Source organism: Durio zibethinus, chromosome 23 (assembly GCF_047325235.1).
Source record: "Durio zibethinus cultivar Kanyao isolate XHJ-2024 chromosome 23, ASM4732523v1, whole genome shotgun sequence".
Lineage (NCBI taxonomy): Eukaryota > Viridiplantae > Streptophyta > Magnoliopsida > Malvales > Malvaceae > Durio > Durio zibethinus.
The window spans coordinates 5,544,287-5,562,849 of record NC_143184.1 but is presented as its reverse complement, the minus strand read 5'-3'; the positions used below and the strand labels follow the sequence as shown (position 1 = coordinate 5,562,849).

General features: G+C 34.6%; 2 protein-coding genes and 2 long non-coding RNA genes across 10 annotated transcripts; 2 read left to right on the top strand and 2 right to left on the bottom strand.

Annotated features, from left to right (window-relative positions):
* Positions 1-501: 501 nt before the first annotated feature.
* On the top strand, positions 502-3,209 carry LOC111314289 (small ribosomal subunit protein uS19x-like). The gene is made up of 4 exons (XM_022915481.2): positions 502-659; positions 805-953; positions 1,056-1,113; positions 2,831-3,209. The coding sequence occupies exons 1-4, from the start codon at positions 657-659 to the stop codon at positions 3,077-3,079; spliced, it is 459 nt and encodes a 152-aa protein (XP_022771216.2). The 5' UTR covers positions 502-656; the 3' UTR covers positions 3,080-3,209.
* On the bottom strand, positions 3,134-7,838 carry LOC111314287 (putative WRKY transcription factor 21). Of its 2 annotated transcripts, XM_022915480.2 has the most exons (4): positions 5,865-7,838; positions 5,600-5,725; positions 4,708-4,805; positions 3,134-4,059 (listed from the first exon to the last, which is right to left on the bottom strand). In XM_022915480.2, the coding sequence occupies exons 1-4, from the start codon at positions 6,617-6,619 to the stop codon at positions 4,037-4,039; spliced, it is 1,002 nt and encodes a 333-aa protein (XP_022771215.1). In that variant the 5' UTR covers positions 6,620-7,838; the 3' UTR covers positions 3,134-4,036. The 2 variants fall into 2 exon arrangements, with proteins under 2 accessions (XP_022771215.1, XP_022771214.1); XM_022915479.2 differs by lacking the exon at positions 3,134-4,059 and having other exon boundaries at positions 4,357-4,805; positions 5,865-7,834.
* Positions 7,839-10,420: 2,582 nt separating this feature from the next.
* On the bottom strand, positions 10,421-14,805 carry LOC111313080 (uncharacterized). 2 transcript variants are annotated; one of them, XR_016332710.1, is made up of 6 exons: positions 14,420-14,805; positions 13,493-13,575; positions 13,241-13,309; positions 12,513-12,573; positions 11,076-11,169; positions 10,421-10,661 (listed from the first exon to the last, which is right to left on the bottom strand). It is a non-coding gene; the product is annotated as an uncharacterized LOC111313080 (long non-coding RNA). The 2 variants fall into 2 exon arrangements; XR_016332709.1 differs by lacking the exon at positions 14,420-14,805 and having other exon boundaries at positions 13,493-13,650.
* LOC111313438 (uncharacterized) lies at positions 14,387-17,149 on the top strand. 5 transcript variants are annotated; one of them, XR_016332707.1, is made up of 7 exons: positions 14,416-14,707; positions 14,801-14,965; positions 15,084-15,209; positions 15,390-15,544; positions 15,652-15,738; positions 16,027-16,152; positions 16,787-17,149. It is a non-coding gene; the product is annotated as an uncharacterized LOC111313438 (long non-coding RNA). The 5 variants fall into 5 exon arrangements; XR_016332706.1 differs by having other exon boundaries at positions 14,801-14,991; XR_016332708.1 differs by having other exon boundaries at positions 14,387-14,965.
* The last annotated feature ends 1,414 nt before the right edge of the window (positions 17,150-18,563 follow it).

The window sequence follows — 18,563 nt, the reverse complement described above, 5'->3', positions numbered from 1 at the left end:
TGAGTTCAAAATAAATAAGTTTACTTTAAAAATAACAAGACTTTTATTTGAACTCAAATAAATAATATTTAAAGATAATTTTGATTTGAAAAATAAGAAAACATAAATAAAGATTTGTTTAAAATTTAAAAATTATATTATTTATTTAGTAAAAAATATAAAATTTAAGAACATGTACTAAATAAATCTTTTTCAAAATCTTAATCAAATATATTTAACTTAATATTTTATCATTTCAAAATAAAAATCAATTTAAAACTAAAAATATTAAAAAAATAAATACACTTGCATTTATCTATATATTACCATCCATTAAAACTTATATAAAATTTTACGTTTCTCATATTTAAAATATAATTTAAAAAACTAAAAAAATAATCCCTAGTTTTTAAAGAAAATTGATTTTTCTTTAAAAATAAAATACCGGCCAGGTGAAGGGTAAAAACGGAAAACAGATGATTTCTATTGGTCGAACCAAACAAATTCGGAACCAATCCGGGTCACTGGACCAAAACGACTGTTTCCATTTCGTTACCCTATAAATTCTTACATTCACACAGCAATCCCCAAACTCTAAAAACCCTAAAAACCGTCGACTCCCTCACTCTTACTCGTGGGTTGGGGTTTCGTTGCTGTTTACGGCTTCATCTCTAGAAATGGTTTCGCCATCGTCTCTCACTCCACTTGTGTCTCTTTACTTTCAATTTTGCTTCATTTTCCAGATCGTTCCCTTCAATTTTTTTGGGATCCAAACATTGTCTTACCAATGTCTCTTTTTCTGCGTTTTTGGTTCATTTTTGTTAGGCGGATGTGGTAGCCGATGTTGCTGCTCCAGGGGTACCGAAGAAGAGAACATTCAAGAAGTTCAGTTTCAGAGGTGTCGACCTGGACGCTCTCTTGGATATGTCCACTGATCAGCTTGTCAAACTCTTTCCTGCTCGTGCTCGCCGAAGGTTATCTCTCGCTATTATCCCTAGTTGATTTTTTTCTTCTTTAAACTTGTATTTAGGGCTTTTAATTTGTAAAATAAGATAGTTTTGTTTCTTCCTTTTTAGGTTTCAGAGAGGTTTGAAGAGGAAGCCAATGGCTCTCATCAAGAAATTGCGGAAGGCTGTGAGTGTTTTATTGTTCATCTTTTCGTCAATATGAGGAATTAACCGATTCTATAGGGATTTTTTCTTTCTTTTTTTGCTTTGTGGATTTGCATTTGTTCTATTCTTGCTGTGCATTGATATTTATGATCAGAAGCTCAAAATTTTTTTGAATTTTGGATTACTTTTTCTGTAATTAGTTGTAAATGTGCTTTGATATGATTGACCAGATTTGGCAAAATGGTAGTGATGATCATCTAAAGTTTTAGAATGCTTACCTGATACCTTATCAGGATGTCCTAGTAGCTTTAGTTTTAGAATGCTTACCTGATACCTTATCAGGATGTCCTAGTAGCTTTAGTTTTCACTTTGTTTAAATTGCTTATTTTAGGAAACCGTTTTCTGTACTCAAGTTCGATGGTAATATATTACCATATAGTTTAAGAATGCAACAGTTGTTTTTCCTCTAGTTTGATTCTCTTGATTTCATGCATAATATTGTTTTGGTTTTTGCAAGCAGCCAGGTTGGGAAACTGATGATATCATCTTTTCAACATAATATTTTTGCATGTCCACTTGTTGTTTAAAGTTATGTTTAAATGGTTGATGATAATTCTGATAGACTGTTAAGTTCATTTTCATAATTTTATATATTGACTGCATGTTTTGATGGACCAAACTTGTGATATTGGCTATGGTGATGTGATCTTGCAAAGCAGTTTCTATTATTTTGACCAGGCAAAGGAATATTAACCATGTATTGTTTGTTGTTGAGTAGCTGTTAATTAAATATAGGTGTAAGGAAAACACGTGACTGATTTAGTTGTTGGAGACTATTTAGTTGTTGGAGACTATCGAGGGTTTCTATGAAAGAAATAAATATACACAACAAAAAGCCTGTTAGCTATAAGAGGATATCATTGGTCTTATTGAGTTTTGGTTCAATCTTTTGATGAGGAAATCTGAAGGTAGCTCCACAGCATGATATGACATTTTCATGCATAGCAGAGAGTGTAGAATTAAGCATCATAATCTTTGTACCATGGTGTAAACTCTATTTTTCCAAATATTGCTATGAGCTAAGTATCAAACCATTGAGGGGTCAAAATTTTTTTTCTTTTTTTTTGGTTTTAATAGTTGCTATTAAAGTTGATACCTAAGATGAGATATTGAAGGAAGTGTTGGTATATGGTAATACGACCCAGTCTGAAATTTTTGACAGTGTTAAGCATTTGGGTTGATTAAGCAGTTGTTGTAGTACGAATTGTTGCTGATCTGGTTGTGTGACATGTTTTTCCTGTCCTACGGTTCCAGTATTCTAAGAAAGAAGCAATACTCCCAATTTGCTATGGTTACCACCCTTTTTTCATTCTGATATGGTGGTGGCAGGCTATGAACCTCCATCTGCTTTGAGTAGAAATTTAGTAGATACAAAAATTTCTCTACTGTTGCAATGATAGCATTTCTTCTTGATTGCAATTTTGTAAAATCATGTCTTTAAAGGCTCATTTCATGATTATCTTCCCCTCTCTTCTGCCTTTCATTAGCTATTTAGAATTTTAGTTTTGTTGCATATGTTCAAATTGAATGTAGATGGCACTATACATTCATTGGGATATTTTACTGTTTTCTTTTATTATAATAAATTTCCTTTGAACTATTTTAGTCTTTGGTGATGATACCAAAGTAATGTGGATTGCACTATATAATGAGAATGTTTGTCTGCTGTATTGAAATAGAAACGGGAAGCTCCACCTGGTGAGAAACCTGAGCCTGTTAGGACACACCTCCGCAACATGATTATAGTTCCTGAAATGATTGGTAGTATTATTGGTGTTTACAACGGAAAGACCTTCAATCAAGTGGAAATCAAGCCTGAGATGATTAGCCATTATTTGGCTGAATTCTCAATCTCCTACAAGCCTGTCAAGCACGGAAGGCCTGGTATTGGTGCCACCCATTCATCCAGGTTTATTCCTCTCAAGTGAAGATTCTGCATGTGCCTTCATTCTTAGCCTTATTGGATTTTTCTTTTTTTAAATTTTATATGAGTTTGTTTATTGCCAGCTGCTTTTCTGACAATGAGTACTCAAATTTAAGCTTTGCATTTCTTTCCTATTTCTACTTGTGAACTAGTAGTAAAAAAAAATTAAGTTTTTTTTTTTTTTTTTAAATAGACCTAATAAGACGAGGAAAGCTTACTTTGCCGAGAACCAAACGTCATAAACATCTATTTCGCGTTCCTTATGTCATGATGTAGTTAAACAGATTGACTCTCTCTGATTGGAGATCCCAGTAACAAATTGTTAGCTCATACGACCTCATTCATCTTTTAAGCCATCGTACTTGTTACCTAAGGTTGCAGCAAACACTATAGCACGGTTTGAGAATAATACGAACTAGGCGAGTGACACTTTTGACCCCATCTTCATTCCTTTGACAATCAATAACTCCAGAATTTTAAATCAACCTCCATCATAACTATTCAAGGGTAGTACCATATTTTCTTCAAATCCCATATTTTAGATTTACTTGAATGCTGTGGAAATTCTACCTTTATAGCACAGGTACTCCTTCAAACAAGTAGGCCAAATCGGGGAAGGAGAATTTGCAAACGTTGGAGATCGAACTCCAGCTTTGCTAGAGTGAACCATATGGGTTAAATTTTAGGTTCATTCCTGCCGTGGTTTTGGAACCGAGTAAAGAGGAAATGCTATTATTGCCATGTTTTGTCAAAGCATGTTGCCCGTGTTGGATGCTCTACGTAACTCACTTGCCTTGTTTTAAGGCTCACAAGAATTTAACATCAATAATTCTTAAAGGGAAAGGAAACAAACAAGAAATTGAAACTGATTGGTTCAACAAACTCAGAAACCATTCTTTATATATATAATTGGTTGCCAACTCATCCCATCTTTGAACTCAACCAGTTTCGTACACCTTAGTCATGTCATTTCAGAGTTTCGAGCTGTATGTGCAAAAATGCAAATCCTGTTAGAGCCTTGAAGGTTCGCAGAATTAAAAAAAAAAATAAATAAAAATCCAAGAAGTGAAAAGAAACTTTAAATTTATATCCAATACTTGATAGTTGGACAAATTTTCGACAATTTTGATTTGATTCCAAACGTATTAATGCCTAATCATTAGGCAGCAGCTCCCGTAGAACAAGTTACAATTTCAGGCATGTTAAAGACGAGAAAAGCAGGCAGCCCCCAAAACTTTGTTAGCTCGTAAAATGTCCAAACCAAACACCAATAGCAACACCTTAAGCAGCACTGATGGCATTTCATTCAATTCAAAAAGTTCAACCCCTTTCATGCATTGATTGCCTTGAAAGATGAAACAGTTCTTACAATTTAAACCCTAACTCTACAATTTCTTTTGGTCCAGTATTAGGCTTAATGCCGGCTGCCAAATTTTTAAAAAGGCTTCGAGAGCCAACACCCTCTGATGTCCCCCCATGCTTGAACCATGTACAATATGTACAGGAGCAAGTCAAGCCAACCATTAAATAGGTAACGATTGAACATTGAAGGCTTGAAGCAATTCTAGCAGAGTTTCCACTAAGACTATGTTTTTGTTGATTGTGATGGTAATCTTGGATGGTTATGCTCACCTTCATAGGTAACAATAAGCATGGATGTCTCTTCCAAGCACCTCTCCACATGCTTCCTTGCAGGGCAACCTCTTATACTGCTACATTTATAATATCCCCTGCACCAGTTAAAAAGAAAAGGCCTCGTAAGTAGTTAAATTTAGACAGATTCCACTATATGCACTTCAAATTAAACATAAAAGACATAAATGTGCAACTAGAACTAGCACCATCACTAACAACCAACTTAAACATAAAGGATATAAATGCATCTCTATTCAGCTTGGCCCTGCTGAGAGTAAACGTTAAAAGAGAATCAAAATCTTAAAGACACTTTATATGGTATGCTTGTTTGGAAGAAAGGAAAAGGTTTACTCCTCCCCAACCTTCCAGCATCATCTAACTTTTCACTTCACCATGGGTTGAAAATTTCCAACACTAGACAGTTTTCTTTTAGTATCATGTAGACCAAGTTACTCGCTCAATGCAGTAAAAGCATAAATCTGAACTAATACTATCTAATGGAAAGTAGCTGATATTTAGTAATACTAGTCCTTTTCAACAAAAGTTATAGCTAAAAAAAAAAAAAAGCCTGGTTTTCCTAAATATTGAAACATTAATGGCATTGTTACACATAACAAAAAAATTGTTTTGCAACAAAGTTTCCTAAAATGGGGAAGAAAATGCTCTTGTTTATCCACTTCAAGTCTGTAATACTTCCTCCTAAAGGAAGTGATAATCAGATAAGGCAGACAATAGGATCATTTAGTTAAGGAGTTTCATTACGAGTCTTGTTTCAATCTAAAAGTTCATGTTTGCACTTAAACTTATAATGCCACAAGCAACACTGAGCAGGGCAACACCAAAATTCAGATAATAATATATCAAATCTCAGTCTGATGATGATCATTACCTAGGGTGAGGAGAACCCTTGATTGGCTTCTGCCCATATTTCCTCCATGAATAATCATCAGGAGGAATATCAGCAAGCTTGTTACTGATAGCAGGCACTTTGATTGATCTTTTTACTCTATGTTTCCTGCCATCAGAGCGTAACCAATTAAGAAAAAAGTAGAAAACTAGATCAAATTCCTTCTCCGGAAAAGAAGCAATTACGATAATTAATACCAAAAGCATAAGTTTATATAGAAACTAGGGGGGGAAAAAGAGAATCTTACCTCTTTTTGGAGCAGTGGCATCTACCACTACTTCCACATTTGACACTCTCATCTTCTCCTCTACCAGAACACTTCCTCTTCTGTTGCGAACCCTGATCTGAGGGAGGAGGCACCCCAATTAAATGAAAGACACTCTCACCATCCAAGTTCGCTACACTACCATCTATACTCAAGGAAGAAATGAAAGACCTAGTTGATGACATGGGAGGTGTGCAGCTAGAGCTACTCTTCCTAAACATCATTTCAGCTTGATGTTTCATTTGCTGTTGTTGCTGTTGCTGCTGCTGCTGGAGCTGTAACCTCTGTTGCAGCTGTTGCTGTTGTTGGAGGAAATGATAGTGACCGGATGGCGCCGGTTGAATGAGTTGAAGAGGGTTTTCCCCATTTGAACTCAATTCTAAAGATAGTTTTCCTAAATGGAGAGAATTCTTGGAATGTGAACTCAATTCTTGAACTGAACTTTCATGGTAACCAAGCTGCAAATTCCTGGATGGATAATCTGTAGCCTTAGGGTGTGGATTATCCAAAAGGATGCTCTCAGGAAACGGGGTTTGTAATTTCCTTAGCTTCCTTACTCTTGCATGTCCCAAACCAGCGTTTAAAAGAGAAACTACTCTTTTGAACCTAAAAACAGCTTCCCCCATTTCAGCTATTAAATTTCTATAATGAACCTGATCTTGAGGTTGAGATAAAATACTCAAAACTCTATGGCAGCTCTCTACTGCTGCCTTGTTAGTTTCCTCAACCTCCTCCATGTTACCCCAAATCCCACAAGGATCCTAATTCATCAACCCAAATTACTTAAACTAAAACATACCACAAAAACATTAATATTTAAACAAAAAAATTCAAATTCAAATTTCAGATCACTACCAACAAAGATTTCTATAGCAGAAACAGTTCTCCTACCCAAAAAAAAAAAAACTTTGTTGGAATTGGTGTTGTCAAACCCTAGATTCTTCTTCTCATGTTTTTTAAGATTGAAAGGTGTGAAAAGAGAAGACTTCGTTTTTGCCTTGGAGAGAACTCACAAAGAGCCATAATAAAACAAAGTTCCCATCTTTCTTTCTCTTCTACTATTATATTACTAAATAAATAATATTTTTAAAAAATCTAGAGAAAAACCCAACAAAGAAATTCAACAGGGAGTGAAAAAAAAGAAGAGAGATTTAAATAAATAAAGAGGGTGTTTGAGCAGCAGAATAGGTAGGAACTGAGTAAATGAAACTGCCGTCTCTGTCACAGATTTGAAGGTGGTTCCCAAGCAAAGACCTTGGTTTATTCTTTTTCTTCTACCATTTCCGGGTATAATCAGTGCCTTCTTTTTTTTTTTTTTAATTAAATACTATTTTTTTTACAAGATAACTGTTTGAGCTCCAGTTTTTACTTCTTCCAGAACCGGATGTGCTTTGAGGTTTCTTGTATTATTATAAATTGCAGAGTTGTTATGAAGCTGGTCAAGAGTTGGGGATTTTTACAGACTTACTTTGTCCCTTTTTTTTCAATTTTTATTTACTTGATGTTCTTGTAATTTTTTCTTGTCCTAACTTTGAACAAGGGATGCTAAAGCATGCGATGGATTTTGTATTTTTGTGATAGGATTTGTCTGTTATTAACCTAAATGAATTACATCATTCACAAAAGGAAAATATGATTCAGAATTAAGTTGCAAATCGACATCCTAAAGTTGTTTTATGGTATGGAAATAGTGGATGAAAACAATGTATTCCACCATTTTTTTAAGAGTGCTATCACAGTCATTCATTACCTTTTTTTTTTTTAATCTTTTGCTAATTTTACTTTCTTATATCTTTTTGAATTCACATAGACTTTGATAGCTTAATTATTACATATAGAATCCCATAGAAAAAATTAGTACTCTTATTTCATAAATGGAGGAATGCATATAATTATGCAAAATCAAAAAATTTTTGGCAGATTTTGCTTTGCTGTGATAAACCCAATTTGCAGTGTTTTACCTTTTCAATAATGGTGCTTTCAAAGTCAAATTTAGGTCATTGACTCAAAGGGGTTGTTAAAGGTTTAGAAAAAAAAAATAATTAACTAAAATTCAGTGCAAGTAGCCAAAGGGCCAAAATTTACTAGCGTCAAGGTAGTAGAAACAAAGAAGAGTACCCAAAGGGGCAAATTTTGCTTGTGCCTTTTAGTTTTACTTTTGGTCTTTTTCCCCGTCATTTTTTATTCTTATAAAAATGTCCGCCACAAAAGTGGGGCCCAGACGGGTACTGGAAAGCAGTTCGTATATAACCGTAGTTGGTGTCATCCAATCAAGTAATCCCACGCGTGCCCGTTCTCGCCCCCTATAGTCCGACACGTACGGCAAGGTGGTGGTGCCTCTGACCGCCAAAACGGTATCACGAGCGCTAACTTGCGCCGGGAGAACACCGCAGAGATCGGTAACTCTCAAGCACGAGAGACAGATGTGGGTCCCTCTGCCGTTGACTTCAATATCAGGTTTGTCTAGAGATGAGTACATGATCGTTCAATCGATTGAATTTAAAAAAATCAATAATTAATTTAATTAATTTTTATTTAATAAATAATCGAATTTTTATTTAGATCTGTTTTCGAATATATTCTTTTATCGCATGTACATTTAAATTTAACATTTTAATTAAAGAATTTCAGTCGGACATTTCGGTTTTCGGCCCGAAAACTTATACCAAAAACATTTTAATTAAAATGATTAATTAATGGGGGAATAAAAGTATTTTGGGGATTTCACAAGCTCTTCTTCTTATCGCATGGATTAAAATTCAAAACGCCTTTTTTTTTTAGATAAAGCAAAGGAAAAGTACGAGTATAGAGAAATGCATTGGGATCTGAGAGTCCTGAAAAGTGAGGAGCTTTAAGGAACGCACGGGCATGATTAGAATTTGCTCTTGTAATGAACTTCGCCAGCGAAGAAACCGTGGGGCGCAACAATGCTTTTCTGTCTCCTAAACAAGAAAACAATTGTTTAGTCTTTTAAAACCTAGTAGTCACTAAGATTTGATGGGACTTTGAAATACTTTTGTCTATTAACTGATAAAAATGTTTGCATGGAAGTTTGAGTAATGTCAGTGACAATCACAGTAGCAGATGCTTTAAATATTTTTGCTCTTAAAATAATCCCGTTATCTAATATTTTAAACTTTAAACCGGCAACTCTTAATAGCAAGTTTCTGTTTTTCGAGTTATTTTTTTATTTTTTTCTATCTTTCATAATCTAAACTGAGGTTGATATCTGTGAACTATAAAAACATCGTTTCTCAATCTCCTGTTAATTTTGATACAAATAATTATCCATCTCTTTGAGCTTTCTTTTTGAAGAATATTGGATAAGGTACAAAAATGGTGATAGGAGAAACCCATTTTTTTTCAGGTTTTAAACTTTTTGAGATAAAATTAAAATTAATTGAGTAGATTATATTTATAATAATAAAAGAACCCCAAAAATTTAAAATTATACTTTTTTATCTTTACAATAATTACATAAAAAATTATATTTTGAGAAGACAAACACGTTTTTTATATTTTAAAAAAATTTTGATACAAGTATGTTTCAATTTTTGAAAAATTTAGTTTAGAAATTCAATAAAAAAATTGAAAATTGAGATAAAATCAGCTTTTGGGATTCGTGAATTGATATAGAGCCAGCTTTTTGGGCTTTCGCACTTTAATAAATGAAAAACTAAAAATTGATCGAGATTTCAGAAGTTAAATTTAAAGTTTGTTAAAACATAAAATGACGTGACTATTTTAATGTGACTGCCCCTAGCATTTTTATCGAAGTTTTTTTTTTTATTACATCATAAAGATAAAATTTTAATATAAGTAAAAAATAAAAAAAATTTCGAAATTAAATTTATGATATTTTCTTAAATATTTTTAATCATTAAATTAAAAACTTGTAAACTTCCTCTAAAAATTTTGATATGATTGAATGTCAACCAAACTCGAGGGACTGGCCGTTCTCATTCATCCTCCACGCCTTTGTCTTTGTGATTAGGCTTTTAAACAACAAAATCAAACAGTCTCAACTATGATGAGTCTCGGAAATATCTTGCAAAGGCAGAGCCCACCTCACAAGTTTAATGGAGGCTGTGCCCCGTCAATCATGTACGTCACTTGTGCCTCCAGGTTTACACCATCAATCAACAAAGCATTCATAATTATTAAGACAGGACGTTTAAAACAGTTTTTTTTTATCAGTCTGAACTCAGAGTTTGGCAGAAGGATAAACCAAAGCTACCTACAAATTGACTGCACATTCACACTTGTGTACGGCGAATATACAGTTCTGTGCGAATAACGCAAAGGAAAGGGATTTTGGCTCTTTTGCAGATTTATGGGGTGAACGGGCTGTTTCCTGGGGTTGGCATTACTGCTTGCCACGCTTCAATTAATGGTATCAAAAGATTCAGATGGAGAATCGTGTATAATTCATAAATCATGGCGATTTTGGCATCCAAGCGGTGCAAAAACAGAGACGGTCAGAGATGGATTGAGATCTTCAATCCCACCCAAAAGGTGATAGTTTTACCTTAATCTACAGTAAGCGAATCTTTATTCGATGGAATCCAGAGGATCAAGAATACTTCATGTTAAAATTTACAGGAAAATTTTCAAATCGTAAACTCACAAATTTTCTCTCTAAAATTCACCGGGTCATATAATATTTGTTCAACAACCTTTTTGTGTCTAGCTGAAAATAAAGCTACTGTTTTCTTCCCTCTCCTTTCTTTGCTTGCTGTGCTTCCATCTATTATTTCCCTGTAATTTCTAACATGTTCACTGCATCAGAAGGAAGAATGCTGACTAGTTAGAACATCCTGATCTAAAACCATACATACACCGACAAATGATAAAAGAAAATGTTGGAAAAAAAAATGTTCCTAACAGTATATAAAGTTCATGCAAGTAAACTCCCTGGAACCATGTAAATAAAGTCCATGCACCCTTTTCCACTGCCGGATCTTCGAAATCTTTTCCAATTAGATTCTTGATGGCTTTTCATTGTTATGTCAAAAAGAAACTCCATTGTGTTTTAGTAAAACTTTAAATTTCAGACATTTAAAAACAATTACTTGCGGGAGTAACATGTACTTAATGGCGCCACATGACCTTGATCAAATAATGATGATTTTTGTTTGGCTACATATTCAACACCGATAAGTGATTTTATTACAAAGAAACGAAGAACAATACCATCAGGTCCCCGAGCCATCAAAGTAAAGAATATCTTGTTTAGTTTCTCCATCTTCTTGGCCTCGTGTGCTTGATCTGTCTTGAACTTAAGACACTAATAACAAGTAAAATAGTTCATAATGAGCAAACACCATAGCGCACAGCATGAAAGAAGTAGAGTAACATCAAATCGAGATGCCACAGATCCCATTCAAAAGTCTCAAAATCGCAACTGATAAATTCTTTTCCTTAAAAAATCTAAAGGTCAAAAAGACAATAGAAGGTGAAAAAAGAAAAAACCTCAAAAAATACATTTACACTAGGTATGAGTATCATATTTACTGAGGAGATATATGATTGGAAAGACATGGGGGAGACAGAAGCAGCATTGAGATTTAATTGTGATTGTCTAATCTAATGTATCATATTTTCCCAACAAAACTGATTAAACTAACTTTTATAAGATATCCCTCGACTGTTTTGGGCCTTTAGTCCAGTCGAGAAGCTATTAGCTGATAGGAGCGGGCTCCAAATTGGCTCTTATACAATCAAACTTTTGATATTCAAGCAACACAGGATTCTTATCCACGGCATCCTCCATCACATGTCCATATCCAACCATGGCCCCCTAGGACTAAGTTCTAAACCCAAAAGCCACAGATGATTGCAGTAGGCTTCAATTATGTTCTTCCATCACTTAAGCTTGAGATATTCTGATCAAATTAAATTTACAGATTGATCCTTTTCTACTACCATCATATCCTCAATTATCAAATTCTCACTAACCTTTCAGACTCAAAAAGCTATAAGGATGTTCTGATAACAAGTGCCAATTATTAATATTACATACATATTCCAAGTCAAAGTGATAACAATATTGATTGATGAAAGCCTTAATAGGGTACCAGACAGGACATGGTATATGTTTGCAATTTAGAAAAAAGAAAAAAGAACTGTGAAAAAAAAACATTAGCTTTATTTAAAAAAAAAAAAAAGAGATGGATTGTCAAATGAAAAAGAAAATAAAAGTTTTTTACATTGATTGCATCAAGAACATAAAAAGAATTATGCCAAAAATCCATCCAAATTAAGAGTGAAACAGATCAAACGGCAAAAGAAATATACAAGTTCCTGAATCCTGAAACTATAAACTGATCACTCAATGAAATATAGGTTAGATAAAACTGACATGGTTAAAACTTCAATGCCATATATCACCTTTCAATTCATGGTTTCAAGTATAGAGCACAGTTTGTGAGTTAGAGAAATCAGTTCAACACTCGCTATGAACTTATCTAAACACAACTAAGCAACTCAGATAACATGGAAAGCAAGCATAACCATTAAGGAATTTTGAAGATCTCAAAACAAGGCAAGAGTAACAAGGAACATTTTGTCCATATAATAGAAAATTTTCTCAAAACACCAAACTGCATCACTTCACTAGTTAATGCTAACCTTATTGAAACGGCTTCCTTAAAGTCCGGTTAATGCAATTTCCCTTGCCTTTCTTCCCCTTCTATCAGTCTCACAAAAAGTGACAAATATAGCATAAAAACACTAGCAAGATTCACTCATGCATTATTACTAATAATGAAATAGTCAAATGTATTGGCATTTTCTCTAATTTGGGGCCAGAAATAGCAAAAATAATGAGTTTAATTCAAATTTCAACTGTATAGTCTAGATAACTTGGCTGCAAAAAGGATAGGAAATTAACAAGACAACATGTTTGTGCCAATTTTTCCAAGAAACCCAGGTCTTACATTATCTATGATCAAGAGTTTTCCAGTTTCTACTTCCCTCAACAACGAGATATCAAATTCCTCAGTCTCTATTTGAAAGGCACAGTAATAATCCAAACTGTTAACAGAAAAGGAATGCTTCCGTCTGTGTACAACTTCGAAAACTAAGAAACAATAAACCAGCAGAAAAATAGAAAAAGGAAATCATTGACGCAATTCCATCAAGAGAGCTACAATAGATACAATCTCAAGTACATTATCCACATATTGCATATCCGAAAATCTGTTCAAGTAAAACAGATGCTCAAATTCTCACACATTTTCTTAATTAATCCCAAATCTAACCTCATTCTTCGCCAACTAAACATCAATTAACACTTCAACATGACAATTGACTCAAACAAAGCCAACGACACAAGCAATTAGGGAAATTAAATTCACCTCTTTGTTATCAGTAACCTTCAAAACCAATTTGCCATCTTAATGCCGGTATTTCATGCAATATCACGTCTAAGTCCCCCGATCAAAATCAAGAAAAAAAAAAAAGCACAAAACAATCAGTAACAATCATAACTGTTACTATTTAGGAAACCTTAACTGTGCTAATCAGACCAAAACTTCCATTTAACTTCCATTTATTTAATAAAAATAACAGCAATAAGAGTCAGAGATGGAGAAAAAGAGGGAGGGTACAGTTAACATGCAGATTCAGGATCGGCACGGAACAACTGCACGGTTCCTTCGACGAATTCGTCCCACGTTGCTGTGTAATTTTGCTGTAAGGGTAGTATTAGTCTCAGCCCTAAGAGGAGAAAATAAGCAAAACGCTGCGCTCTTATATTAACACAGCCGATGAACACAATGCGTTTTATTTTAAAACATCCGATAAACACGTGATTTTTTTTTGTAAATGTCGTTGCTATTTAAACGCAGGTACTTCCCTAAGCTTGTTCTCGGTTAGATAATTGCCCTGCTGACAATGATCAGTCACTATTCTGCTATTGGCTTGACCTTTTCTTTCTGATTCTTAAAGCATTCTAGGGAAACTGGTCTATTGTATTTTTTTCAGCAGGTGGCTTCATTAGGAAACGATATTGCCATTCAAATTGCTTCTGGTCAAGCCTGATTTTTCATGCAGGGATCATATCAATAAGACAAAAACATGTGTTTCATTTGGATTTCTGAATTTGTTGGTGTGCTTGTTATGAAGAGTAAATAGATGAGATTTTTCTTTAAAAAAAAAAAGGGTAAGTGGGTTTTTAAGATTGCACAAAACTTTTGCTTTTTTCTTTTAATTTCATAAGATTTAAATTGAGAATACTCAAATCCTTGTGTTCGATTCCCAGATTTCCTATCCCGAGTTTTTCAGTCCCAAGTGCAAACAGAGTCCAGCGGAACTCAGGAACTTGGGCCCACTACTGCAAGCTTGTAAGTCTCAAGGAGTGTTTTATTTGTTTAATTATCCTTAACCTTCAAAACGAGATTAATCATGACCCTTCAACTTCTCCCAAATTCCCAATACATGGCAGAATAAATAAGTAAATAAATAAATAAAAGCACTTAAATTTGTCAAATCGAAATCAAATTAGACGATGCATAAGATAGATAAAAGAAGCGAACCTAATAATCGCCCTCATTTCACCTTCCCCAGCTCTCCTGTTTTTCTTGGCTCTTTTCCCCTCTCTTGACACCCCAAACTATTCTCTTTGCAACAATATCCCTTCATTTCCTCTATCAAACTTGTTGATCTTTGAAATGGCGTTACTTTCAGTTGAAAGTCTTGTTTACCCTATAATTCATTCCGTTTCTTCTCTTGTCTTTCTTTCTTTCTTTCAAGATACTACGACGTCGTTGTTTTGTGATTTTGACGTGCAGCTTATGGACAAGCATACAACAACGACTGTTTTGGTGTGGCCTCGTTAAGAGATCTCGATCGCCTCAAGGTTTTGTAACTTAATACCCCTTTCCGTTGATTGTTTTTCTTTCTTTCTTTGGTTGCAGAGTTGGCTAAGAAGAAAGCAAAGGGAGGAGATTTATCAGTTGTAAGGACGAAAGCGGCCGATCCATTTTCCATTTTCCCGCGATTGCCTGTAGCAAAATGGATATGCAAGTATCTTATCGAGGAACTTAAACTGAGCGTTGATGATTTCATTGATGACGAATGTAGTAATAATACTTGCAAAAAACCTGGTGTTAGTTGCCCCTGGCTTTAAGCCATTGTTTTAACTTTAAGGATTTTTTTTTTTTTTTTTACTTTTGGAAATTCGCTGTTTTGTTTTACCAGGTTTCACTCCTCTACATAAAGCTGGTAAAACAATATACTCTTGCTATTTATCTTCTTGACAAGGGAGCAAATCCCAATGCCGCAGATAATCACGCCAATACTCCTTTGCATATGGTTGCTAAATGGGTATTTTACATTGTTTCATTTGCATTGTTTTTTCTTTTCTTTTCTTTTTTTGATTTATCATTTGCATTGGTATTGCAACATATAGCGTCGTATGATTTTTTTTAAATGGTTGGATTTGCATTGGTATTGCAACATATAGAGTCGTATGATTCTTTTAAATGGTTGGATTGTTTAATGCAGGACCTCAGAAACTTTTGGAGTATTTAATTGACAAAGGTGCTGAAATTGATGCAAAATCAGATGCTGGAACACCATTGCAACTTGCAGCATCTGAAAATAGGAAAGATATTATGGAAGTTTTCCTGGATAACCGTGCCAATTGAAGGATGATTAAGGTTTTTTCTTTGTGCTTCTTAAATAATTCTTTAGAATTTTCACCGTTAATGACATTTTACTTATAATGACTTTTTATTTTTTAATTTTTCTTTTCACTCTTTTACAGCCAAATGTTACCTCCCCTGATCTAAGTTCCCTATTGTATTCATCGGTTGTGAATGGATCATTTGAATGTGTGAGGCTGTTGCTCCAGGTATAGATTTTCTCTACTTGATTAATTTTCTCTCCTTCAAGTTGTTAGGTCCTTGATATTTGAAGTATACAAGCTCATATAGATATGATTTATGTACTGTAACGAGTTATTATTGGAATTGGAAGCAATTACAGGATCGTTTAGGATGATATCGGATTCGGAGCTAAGTTGGTCTTTATTTCTCACAAATGGATTGATTGTTCTGTGACCACCATAAGCAAATAGATTGCTATGGCAGAGATGGTTTTATAACTTTCTTGTTTTGTTTTACATGATTGTGGTTAACAGGCAGGGGTAGATCCAAACTTTGTCTCTCAGGGAGATACACCCTTGGGGATTGCAGCCACTACAGGTGGGACAGAAATTATCGAGTGCTTGTTGGATGCTGGAGTTGATCCAGATGTCCCTAATCTTGTGAGTTATAACATTCTTCTCGGTCTCTCATTTATTTGTAATAAAAATATTTTGAAGCATTAAACCTGCTATGATTCCAAATCAAATTTTTTATTGTAAGGTGAGGGACAGTGCCATTATAGATCCTATCTTACTTTTTTTTGGAGCATGTACTACTGTAAATGGTTCTTACTAGATGTTAATGATGTTTACAACTGCTTATCTTTATATTATTTGGTGATTGGACTTTGAGAGAAGCTTTATTTTGTAATTATGACTGAATGTTTGAGGTCGGTTATTGTTTTCAAAACCATTGTTTATTTATCTGAATCCAGACTTGTCACATTGTGTTCAAGATGGTGAGTTTATTACATGGGTTGTGTTTAAGGTAAGTAGCGCATGGCACATCAAAAAGCCTGGGTGAATGGTTGCTGAGACTGGTTATCTTCATATGTTATAAACAATGTTCTCTTTCCAGTATATGATTGACTCTCATATAAGTCTATCCCTTGAATAGTTTGAGATGTAAAGCTATTGCGCGGCTTCTTAGACATTACTGATAAAAGATTTTAAATCTAAGTAAACTTTAAAAGTTCCTATCAATGGTTGTTGGAATTTTTATTTTTATGAAGTTTTAATGCTTACAATTTATCAGGTTGGAAGTATACCTACTGAACTAGCTGCGTCGCATAACAAATGAGAAGCAGTCTTGTGCCTATTACCAGTTAATGGAGTGTTGATGGAATACTAAACTTTGTTGGCTCTAAGGATGCTACAATAAAAAGGTATTACAAGATTGTTGTTCCCAAATAGTTGCAAATTACATAATTCCCCTCTTTTCGTTGTATTAAGTGTGTGTATGTGCTTATATATAAGCTTCTTGGTCATTTTGAATTATATATTGTTTCAATCCTTTGGTCTAGTTTGCTTCTTTGGCTATTGTATTTCCCAAGGTAGATTGAATTTTTAACAACTCAGGTTGAACAACAATGAATAAGGACCCGAGAGATTCATATTTTGTCGTTCCTTTCCATGGACTTGTGGGGTTATATTAATGTTAGAAAATTTCTTACTAGTATGTATGCTTTTTGCCCATACTATGCTTTTAAACATCGCTGATTTGAAGCCTTTTTGTTTAAACGTTCAGCTCAGTTGATTGGAAAAGGAAATTCATATAAAGTTTAATAGTAGAGTATACTTCTGTTATGATATTATATTATAATAATCAATAAACATGTTAAACCTTTATTTGATAGAAAATTTATTTAATTAAAAAGCATATTATATAATTCTTTCTTTTTACCAACAAATAAAATAGCCCATCACTTTTTGAGGTTGTTGATAAATGATGGTGCAATATAGAAGAATAACGGTTCCATGCAAAACCATGCCGTTGGGTACATCCCATTGGATTCGAAAAAAAAAAAATCAGCGCATGCAAACGTAGTAAAACCTCTCACTCGCTTTACTTCCTTTAGCCGCTCGCGAAGCTCGACAATCAGCTCTCTCTCTCCGATCAGATTCATTAAAACCAAGAACGGCCTCGCAATCCCCGCCCACAACCGCGTTCCGCGCCACCCATGGCTCGAGTTCCTCTCCCTTTCATCCTTCGCCCGCCCCATATCCTTTGAGACGCCACCGCCCGCATGAAGCGGAACCTCACCTACTTCCGCGTAAACTACGCCATGATAATCCTGGTTATCCTTTTCCTCAGCCTCCTGTGGCACCCAATGTCCATGATCATCTTCTTGGTTGTCTTCGTCTCCTGGTTCTTCTTCTACTTCTTCCACGACGATCCCTTGGTCATTCTCAACCATACGATCGACGACCGCCTCGTCCTGACGATCCTCGCCTTAATTACGATTGAAGCCCTCGTTTGGTTGAACGTATTGGTTTCTGTTTTGATTGGGGCTCTTATCGTGGGACTAGACGCAGCGATTAGGGGAACGGAGGATTTGTACTCGGTCGAACCGGACGGTAGCAATGGTGGGCTGTTCTCGGTTGTGGGCAGCCCCACCCGAGCTGGGTACTCCCGCGTTTAAAAGTCAAATTATTGAATTAACGGTGAATTGATTCTTTGCTTATAGTATTAAAAAAAAAAATTTCCTTCATGGGGTTATAATATTATTTTTTAATTTAATTTTAATTAATGTGTTTGTATATTAATTTTGTAATTTTGAGTTAAAAGACCATATATATATTATTATAGGCTTTGAAAAAGAATAGCTTCCAAGTGTTATTCTGAATTGGCTAACTGCATTTCGAGATCCTATATTTGATGTATGAAGCAAAGCGTGAATGTCTTGGAATTGAGATACGTGTAAAACAAGATAGATCCTTGCTTGTCAATGGCCAATGCAATAGATCCTTGCTTGTCAATGGCCAATGTAAGGACTAGTTGCCATGAAAGGGTTTTATTTATTATTGCAAAG